This window comes from Notolepis coatsorum (genome assembly GCF_963971535.1).
Source record: "Notolepis coatsorum genome assembly, chromosome: 12".
NCBI classification, from domain to species: domain Eukaryota; kingdom Metazoa; phylum Chordata; class Actinopteri; order Aulopiformes; family Paralepididae; genus Notolepis; species Notolepis coatsorum.
In genome coordinates this window covers 77,474,740-77,484,739 of record NC_140176.1, presented here as the reverse complement: position 1 = coordinate 77,484,739, position 10,000 = coordinate 77,474,740, and the positions used below count along the sequence as shown (strand labels likewise).

Here is a 10,000-nt window from a genome sequence, read left to right as displayed (position 1 = left end):
GTGTGTGTGTGTGTGTGTGTGTGTGTGTGTGTGTATGTGTGTGTGTGTGTTTGTGGGTACGCCAGCGTCGGACAGTGAGAGAGAACGCTGCAGTCAGTAGCAAGAAGGAAGTAGAAATTTAAATCAATCAATTAATCTATCAATCAAACCGCGATTTTTCTTTTGTTCTAGATTGCCTCAAGACCCATCAATTACATCATCCAACATTGTTTAAAGGGCTAACACATTCCCCTTGACAGAATCGCTTCATATTTAGTCGTTTAGTCGCCATTAACATATCCATTTGTAAATATTATTGGCCACCTTCTTGTGATCCGGCGGAGTGATGTGATGTGGGTCGGTTGTGGGCGGGTCCTGGGCCAGCAGCGTGGATTGTTGCCAATAAAGACGTGTAAAATGACTGTTTCAGCCAATCAGAATCGAGAAATTTGCATGCCGTTGTATAATATAATATATATATTTTTTAATCATCATTTCCAAAAGCAATGAGGCCTAGAAGCGTGGCTAAGGCTAATGGCACGCATACCAGCGAGGCTAACTGCCTAAGAAAACAGGCACAGAGGCACTGAAAGAGGATTTCACCATCTAATGAACACACTAGACTAGACACATATCAAGATGTATCCATCAGTGGACCAATTGCATGCTTTTGCAGAGGACAAGAAGCCTTCAGTCGACTCCTTCAGACATTAAGCACCGCCCACAGCCCAAATGGAATGATAAAAAATATATATATATTATTATTATTATATATTCTTTGCATTCGGGGGGGGGGGGGGGGGGGGTCCTAGAGCAGCGTCAGCACCGGACATCACGCACAGCGACTCACGAGGCGTAATAATCAAGTCAAGTCAAGTCGTTTATTTATATTATAGCGCATTTAAAAGCTCAAAGAGCCGACCATGGCAGTACAGCAGTACAGTAACTGCAAAATTGAAAACAACAGACATAGTCACACAGTGTAACAGAGGACAATACAACATGGCAAAAGACAGGATGGACAGTCAATACAGTATAGGACCACAAGACACTAAGGAGTATACAACAGACGATACAGTATGACACAGGACAGTAGACAATATGTTATGAGACAAGACTATACAGCCGACAATATAGTAAGACATAGGAGACTAGCCGATATGTTATGGCAGTAGGACTATAATGCAACAGACAGTACGGTAAGACATAAGACACAGGGGATGACAGTAGAGTAACTGGACACAGAACACAGAACAGACAGCAACACCAGGCTGACAGAGACGATTATAGAGAGAATGGTGAGGGAGCTGGGATTAATCCTATAGTCAAATGCTATGGAGTAGATTTGATTTGATTTTATTACGGATCCCCATTAGCTGGTGCCATGGCAACCAGCTAATCTTCCTGGGGTCCACACAAAAAAACATACAAAACAATTATTGCAAAACAGAATTATTAAAAGCCAGTACTCAACATACAATACACAATAAAACTAACAATTAAGATGGCTAAAATTACATGCAAGCAAAGAAACAGAAAACAAAAAAAACAAAACAACACAAAATACAAAATACAGTGTTGAATACAATTTAAGATTGTTTTTAAAATTGAGTATTTTTTAGAATTGCTTTTAGACTGCTCATCAATGTTACTAATTATTAAAAGCCAGTACTCAACATACAATACACAATGAAACTAACAATTAAGATGGCTAAAATTACATGCAAGCAAAGAAACAGAAAACAAAAAAACAAAACAAATTACAAAATACATTGTTAAATACAATTTAAGATTGTTTTTAAAATTGAATATTTTTAAGAATTGCTTTTAGAATGCTCATCAGTGTTACTAAAACATCAATTTCACCATACCTTTAAAAAGAAAAGAAAACACAAAGTAATCAGAAGAAGTTTTGGATAACATGGCTGCAGCTACACTCATGCATGACATATATTAATCTCCTTCCGGATTATGGCTCCTTTGAGTCTCTTTTTGAAACTGTCCTTGTTTTCCGTCCGTATAATATGTAATGGGATCCTATTCCAGTATGTTATGGCTCTATACATTGCAGTTTTCTTTAGAGCGTTGGTTCTAGGCAGAGGTAGGGTGAAGCGACTACTTGAAGCATGTCTGGTATTATGGTCATGTCTATCATTGGTGGATAAAAGCATAGAATACAATTGAGTGGGTTTACCCAAGGTACAAATGTTCTTTAAAAACCTAATCAAACTGCATGCTAGTCTCTCCTCCACCCTCATCCACGACAGTCTAGCATGCATTCCCTCCACACTATTCCTTATAGAGCAGTGAAGAGTGAGTCGGGCAGCTCTATTTTGAGTGAGCTGGAGTTTACTAAGCTCTTGCTTTGACGCGCTAGACCAAATTGCTGGGCAGTAGTCAAGATGGGACAAGACTAAAGATTGTACTACCATTTTAATTGTTGTATTCGTTAGGAGGTAGGCATTTCTTCTTATTATGGAGATGTTTCTACTCATCCTGGTAACCATATTGTTAATCTGGGTAGACCAAAGTAGTGCCTCGTCAATAGTTACACCCAACAATTTGGCCTCCTTCACTTGTTCAATACCAGCGTCTTGTAATGAGACTCAGTCTATGCTCCGACCTTAAGGCATATTTAGAGCCGAGTATAAGACATTTTGTTTTTGCTACATTTAGTTTTAGTCTGTTTTCAGTTATCCAAATCGAAATCATAAATAATTCACTCTGAAGTATCTTATTCACTTGTTCTGTGCTCTCAGCGGATGCATATATAGTTGTATCATCAGCATAAATCGCTGTACCTGCACTTTCCAATACATAAGGCATATCATTTACAAATATAGAGTAAAGGAGGGGTCCAAGACAACTTCCTTGGGGAATACCACACTGGAGTGTTACCATATTTGACATGGAACCATTAAATATAACACATTGTTGTCTATTATACAAGTAGCTTCTCATCCATTCCATGGCAGTGTCTTCAAACCCATATGTGTGTAATTTCAATAATAATAGGTCAGGTGGACAGTAGAGGTGGGTTTCGACTCGAGGCAGGATTTAAAAGTATCCACAGAGGGAGCAGAGCTTATAATAATAAGATAATAATATAATAATCATACGTTAGTGAATTAGTGCAAAGGTTAGGGTGCAACGTTTTTTTTTTTCAATACATGAAAGAAAATATGATTTGAGAGATATTTGTAAATGTACTGTTCAAAAAGCTAAGAAAGAGAGGCGGTGTATTTCAACTTGTGGAACAATGCTGAATGAGTCATTCGCTTTCGGTTGTTAAGAAAATGGTTTGTAAAGCTATTTTTGAAAACTACAAAGGGTGAATTTTTTTTTTTTGCTATTTTCTTTTAGAATACTGTTTTGGAGTCTTAATTTTGTTAAGAATATAGGACAGGCGTGTATAAGCATTATGCTTCAGTCTGTACCTTTTCAGTCGCTGTCAAATCAAATATTGTTAAATGATTGTGTATATTGTATTGTGTGAGATGACGACTGAATAAACTACTAACTACTACTACTACTACTAACTACTACTACTACTACTACTACTACTACTACTACTACTACTAACTACTACTACTACTACTACTACTACTACTACTACTAACTACTACTACTACTACTACTACTACTACTACTACTACTACTACTACTACTACTACTACTACTACTACTACTACTACTACTACTACTACTACTACTACTACTACTACTACTACTACTACTACTACTACTACTACTACTACTACTACTACTACTACTACTACTACTACTACTACTACTACTACTACTACTACTACTACTACTACTACTACTACTACTACTACTACTACTACTACTACTACTACTACTACTACTACTACTACTACTACTACTACTACTACTACTACTACTAACTACTACTACTACTACTACTACTACTACTACTACTACTACTACTACTACTACTACTACTACTAACTACTACTACTACTACTACTACTACTACTACTACTACTACTACTACTACTACTACTGCTACTACTGCTACTACTACTACTACTACTACTACTACTACTACTACTACTACTACTACTACTACTACTACTACTACTACTAACTACTACTACTACTACTGATTCCCCCTCTAACTGGATTCCTGTGTGCTTCCTGTGTTTTCCTGCAGGAACGTGAACGGCATCATCTTCGTGGGCTCGGTGAAGGAGAAGACGGTGGCTAGAAACCTGTACGCCCAGGCCCGAGCCCGGGGCAAGGCGGCAGGCATCGTCAGGTACACGTCGTCGTCCCCCCCCCCCCCCCGACAGGGGCTCACAGGGCCGCTTCGCCAAAGAGCAACGCCCAGTGTCGTTGTGTTAATTACAGCTCCATGAAATGGTGTAGAATAAATACCTTGTCTCATAGGGACTGCTACCTTATCGTGTCATGGAGCCGTAAATTAACACACAACACGAGGATTCAATGTCCCCGATGATATCACCGGTGTCCACAACGTTCAAACTCGTTTACGCTCAATAACGTGTCAAACTAAATGAATGTGTGCAAAGCTGCTTAACGTTTTGGGATGCGTCGTGTGAGATTATGTGCAAAGTAAATCCGCTTTGATGTTTGGTGAAGTGTCCCTTTAAGTGACTTGTTTATAGTGTGATGACACTCTGCAGAGCCAGAGGCTGTGTAATGACACTCTGCAGAGGAGAACACCCTCAGTCCCACAACTTGTTGGATCATGGCCAGGGCTTGACGTTAACACCTGCCCACCTGCCCAGGGCTGGTGAAAATGCTGAGTGGCTAGTGACTTTGGAAAACCACTAGCCACAGTGGCTAGTGAGCCAAAAAGTTAACGTCAAGCCCTGATCATGGCTGAATCAACAGAAACATTACTAAAGGACAGGGGTGTAAAGTACTTGAGTAATTGTACTTTGTTACAATACTTAAGTACTGTTTTTTGGGGATTTGCACTTTACTCTAGTATTATTAGGTTTGTATACTTGTGTACTTTTACTCAATTACATTTCAGAGAAAAAAAAATACATACTTTTTACTCCTTACATTTAAAACGCAGACCTACAAAGTACAAAGTACAAATCTCGCAGGTCCAACTATTTGAATTAGTATATTTGTTTCTCTGGCCGAACTTAACGTTAACGTTATTAATCCCGCGGCCGCACTTTATTTAAAAACACCTGCTATCAGAAGAATAGACAAGTCATAAAAAAGCTTTAACTTTTTACTACTTAAGTACATTTAAAAGTAGACACTTTTTTTTTAACTTTTACACAAGTGTGTTTTTATAGCCAGATACTGTGACTTTTACTTGAGTACGATTTTGAGACGGTACCCCATACTTTCACTTAAGTATCATTTCTGGGTACTTTTTTACACCCTTGATATTAACCCTATAGACCCACGTTTTCAATCTACCGGCATCATCCTGATCGATTGGGACTAAACTCCTGTCACTTGGCCAACTGTCCAGTGGGTTCTGTCGTCCAGGGCGCTCGGAGTCGGCCGTATGTCTTGGACCTATCTCAAACCCTGCCCTCTTTTCTTGATCCTCCAATCACAACTGTCGCTTACCTTACGGACAATGTCCGAGGTAAGCGACAGTTGTGATTGGAGGATCAAGAAAAGAGGGCAGGGTTTGAGATAGGTCTATTCTTTCCAACAGGGCGACTGTGCGACTATCCAAAAGAAATGTCCTGGAAAGAAAGCGGTCCAATATAATGTGATATTATTTCTTACTCTGAAATGACTGTGAAAGAAGATATTTAACATTTTCTTTTGTCATGTTATTAGGTTTCAACGGTTTCATTCCTGTGTGAGTGAACGGGTTAATGTGCGGAACGAAACAAGTGTAAAGCTTTAAGTGTTAACCATAAAGACCCCCCCCCCCCCCTCCCCCCTGTGACACTTTAACCCTTTCACTGCCGCACCACCAAAACGGCTAACCCTTTCACTGCGACACTTCACAGAAGGTTAACCCTTTCACTGCCACCCGACAGCCGGTTAACCCTTTCACTGCAGCACTACCAAAAACGGCTAACCCTTTCACTGCGACAATTCACAGAAGGTTAACCCTTTCACTGCCACACGACAGCAGCCGGTTAACCCTTTCACTGCAGCACTACCAAAAAACGGCTAACCCTTTCACTGCGACAATTCACAGAAGGTTAACCCTTTCACACTGCCACACGACAGCCGGTTAACCCTTTCACTGCTAGCACTACCAAAAACGGCTAACCCTTTCACTGCGACAATTCACAGAAGGTTAACCCTTTCACTGCCACCTGACACAGCCGGTTAACCCTTTCACTGCCGCACTGTACCAAAACGGCTAACCCTTTCACTGCGACAATTCACAGAAGGTTAACCCTTTCACTGCCGCACACAACAGCCGGTTAACCCTTTCACTGCCCGCACTACCAAAACGGCTAACCCTTTCACTGCGACAAACCACACAGAAGGTTAACCCTTTCACTGCCACCCGACAGCCGGTTAACCCTTTCACTCTCGCACTACCAAAAAACGGCTAACCCTTTCACTGCGACAATTCACAGAAGGTTAATAACCCTTTCACTGCCACACGACAGCCGGGTTAACCCTTTCACTGCCGCACGACAGAAGGTTAACCCTTTACTATCACACAACCGACGGTCGTGTGGCAGTGACATGGTTAATGACCCCCCCCCCCCCCTCTCCCCCCCTCACAGGGCCAACTCCCAGGACATGGAGACCTTTAAGACGGAGGTGTACGTGCCGCCTGAAGGGTTAACCCCCCCCCCCCCCCCTCTCCCCCCCTCACAGGGCCAACTCCCAGGACATGGAGACCTTTAAGACGGAGGTGTACGTGCCCCCTGAAGGGTTAACCTCCCCCCCCCCCCCCCCTCTCCCCCCTCACAGGGCCAACTCCCAGGACATGGAGACCTTTAAGACGGAGGTGTACGTGCCCCCTGAAGGGTTAACCTCCCCCCCCCCCCTCTCCCCCCCTCACAGGGCCAACTCCCAGGACATGGAGACCTTTAAGACGGAGGTGTACGTGCCCCCTGAAGGGTTAACCTCCCCCCCCCCCCCCCCCTCTCCCCCCTCACAGGGCCAACTCCCAGGACATGGAGACCTTTAAGACGGAGGTGTACGTGCCCCCTGAAGGGTTAACCTCCCCCCCCCCCCCTCTCTCCCCTCACAGGGCCAACTCCCAGGACATGGAGACCTTTAAGACGGAGGTGTACGTGCCCCCTGAAGGGTTAACCTCCCCCCCCCCCTCTCTCCCCCCCTCACAGGGCCAACTCCCAGGACATGGAGACCTTTAAGACGGAGGTGTACGTGCCCCCTGAAGGGTTAACCTCCCCCCCCCCCCTCTCCCCCCCCTCACAGGGCCAACTCCCAGGACATGGAGACCTTTAAGACGGAGGTGTACGTCCCCCCTGAAGGGTTAACCTCCCCCCCCCCCCCCCCTCTCCCCCTCACAGGGCCAACTCCCAGGACATGGAGACCTTTAAGACGGAGGTGTACGTGCCCCCTGAAGGGTTAACCTCCCCCCCCCCCTCTCCCCCCCCTCACAGGGCCAACTCCCAGGACATGGAGACCTTTAAGACGGAGGTGTACGTGCCCCCTGAAGGGTTAACCTCCCCCCCCCCCTCTCCCCCCCTCACAGGGCCAACTCCCAGGACATGGAGACCTTTAAGACGGAGGTGTACGTGCCCCCTGAAGGGTTAACCTCCCCCCCCCCCTCTCCCCCCCCTCACAGGGCCAACTCCCAGGACATGGAGACCTTTAAGACGGAGGTGTACGTGCCCCCTGGCAGCCACATCGAGTTCGAGCTCCACTACCAGGAGATGATGCACCGGAAGATGGGGCACTACGAGCACACGCTGCACCTGCAGCCGGGCCGACTGGTGCCGCAGCTCCAGGTGTGTGTGTGTGTGTGTGTGTGTGTGTGTGTGTGTGTGTGTGTGTGTGTGTCTGTGTGTGTGTGTGTGTGTGTGTCTGTGTGTGTGTGTGTGTGTGTCTGTGTGTGTGCGCGCGCGTGTGTGTGTGTGTGTGTGTGCGTGTGTGTGTGTGTGTGCGTGTGTGTGTGTGTGTGTGTGTGTGTGTGTGTGTGTGTGTGTGTGTGTGTGTGTGTCTGCTCGTGTCACTCAGCAGCCCTGACCCTTGACCCTGTCTCCTCCTCCCAGGTGGACGTCTACATCTACGAGCCTAAGGGCATCTCCATGGTGGAGGCACCCAGCACCCTGGGGGAGCAGTTCCTGGGCCTGACCAAGCTCACCTCCACCACCGACAAGGTACCGCCGCCTGCAGCACCGGGGCGGGGGGGGGGGGGGCGGGACACTGGGTTACATGTTAACCCTCGAGTCAACCTTTAAAAAAACCCACTACCTGTCTCCCTACTAGTGACCGAAACTGCGATCTCAGTAAAAACATATCCTTTTCATGTATTGTTCCAATTTTCTTTCATGAATATCATTATTAACTTCAGTCCTCGTCACCATACATATCGAATTTTTATTCATTTTCAGGATTTTAGGGTTAGGGTTGGGGTTGGGGTTGGGGTTAGGGTTGGGGTTGGGGTTGGGGTTAGGGTTGGGGTTAGGGTTGGGGTTAGGGTTGGGGTTAGGGTTAGGGTTGGGGTTGGGGTTAGGGTTGGGGTTAGGGTTGGGGTTAGGGTTGGGGTTAGGGGGTTAGGGTTACCCTAGGGTTACCCTAACCCTAACCCTAACCCTAACCCCAACCCTAACCTGTCCAGTTCTGTGACTAGACACTTGTTGTTCACACGCTTAATAGTGATTGTTTAAAAAAAAGAAAACATGGATTATTGTAATGTGAGCTACTTTTTTGGCATATACATCAAATCTAGCCAACGCTATCCACAAACACACGTGAAGAAAACCCTATGACCCATTTGACCAGTTCTGCGACTAAGGTGCCTCGAGGGTTAATGTATTGTCATCATTATACAGCACAAGTACAGTACAATGAACAGAGGTTTGGCATCCAGCCAGAGTGCAAATATAACAGTAAAGTGCAACAGTAATATACAATGTACAGGTGGTTAAACTGGGTGTAAAATGTATAGATTAGTACTACTAAGTAAATGTGCTAATCAATATATGTACAGAGTTGTAGTATTAATACAGTACAGTGATACAGGTATAAAGACACTATGGTAGTAAGTCCTACTGGCCGGCAGCGTAACTAGTAAGAGTATAGGTAAGAGATATGTACAGATATAGTATCTACAGATATGTAAAAAGGATTATATGCAGGTACAGTATGAGGTACAGTATGTACAGACAGATGTGGACAGATATATGGTAAAATAATAAGGGAAATAATATATACGGTATATATATATTTGTATTTTTTGATCATGGTGTGATGAGATTATGATATTGTGATTGTATGCAACACACTTCTGTTGTCTAGATTAATGATAACAAATATCAACTCAAAATTCCCCACTAAAAGATGTGAGGGGAATTATTTGAAAATGAGTTTTGGTTTGATATTACGCTTTACAATGAGACTGACTGAACTGCACTGTAATGTTTAAGTTAATGTGTATGTTCATGTAAAGTTTAATATCAGACCAAAACTAATCTTCCTTCAATATGAATGTGAATCAATTGGATTATTTAAAGGAACACGCCAGAGTCAGACCAGAAGCTGGATACCAATATCCTCTCTGTGCGTTCAGTAGAAAGATATCCGGCGGGAAGCCTAGCTTAGCAACAAATTAACGGAGGTGGATATGGATCAGCTAGCCTGGCTTAAAACTCTGGGAGAGGTGTGTGATGTTGCATACGTAAGCAATATCGTACAATAAATTAGACTTTATCAACCTCTGGGTCGGGTCCCTGCACAGGGTCCACTGATATGGGAAAATGGGTCCCAAGAAGAATTCCTTATTTAGACTAAAATAACCAATTTTCCTTTCATGTTATTTTGAAATGAGAAACACATCTGACTGATTTCTAACTGCAGTTAGAAACTCCCATGAAAGCGGTTGTCATCAATC

General features: G+C 44.0%; 1 protein-coding gene across 1 annotated transcript in view; it reads left to right on the top strand.

Moving 5' to 3' along the window:
* itih2 (inter-alpha-trypsin inhibitor heavy chain 2) overlaps positions 1–10,000 on the top strand; it is a gene marked incomplete at both ends in the record, with an annotated part of 56,214 nt that overhangs the window by 4,124 nt on the left and 42,090 nt on the right. The window contains 3 exon segments of the mRNA XM_084325900.1: positions 4,157–4,261; positions 7,733–7,895; positions 8,160–8,267. Of these exon segments, the coding sequence (XP_084182026.1) occupies positions 4,157–4,261; positions 7,733–7,895; positions 8,160–8,267 (376 nt within the window).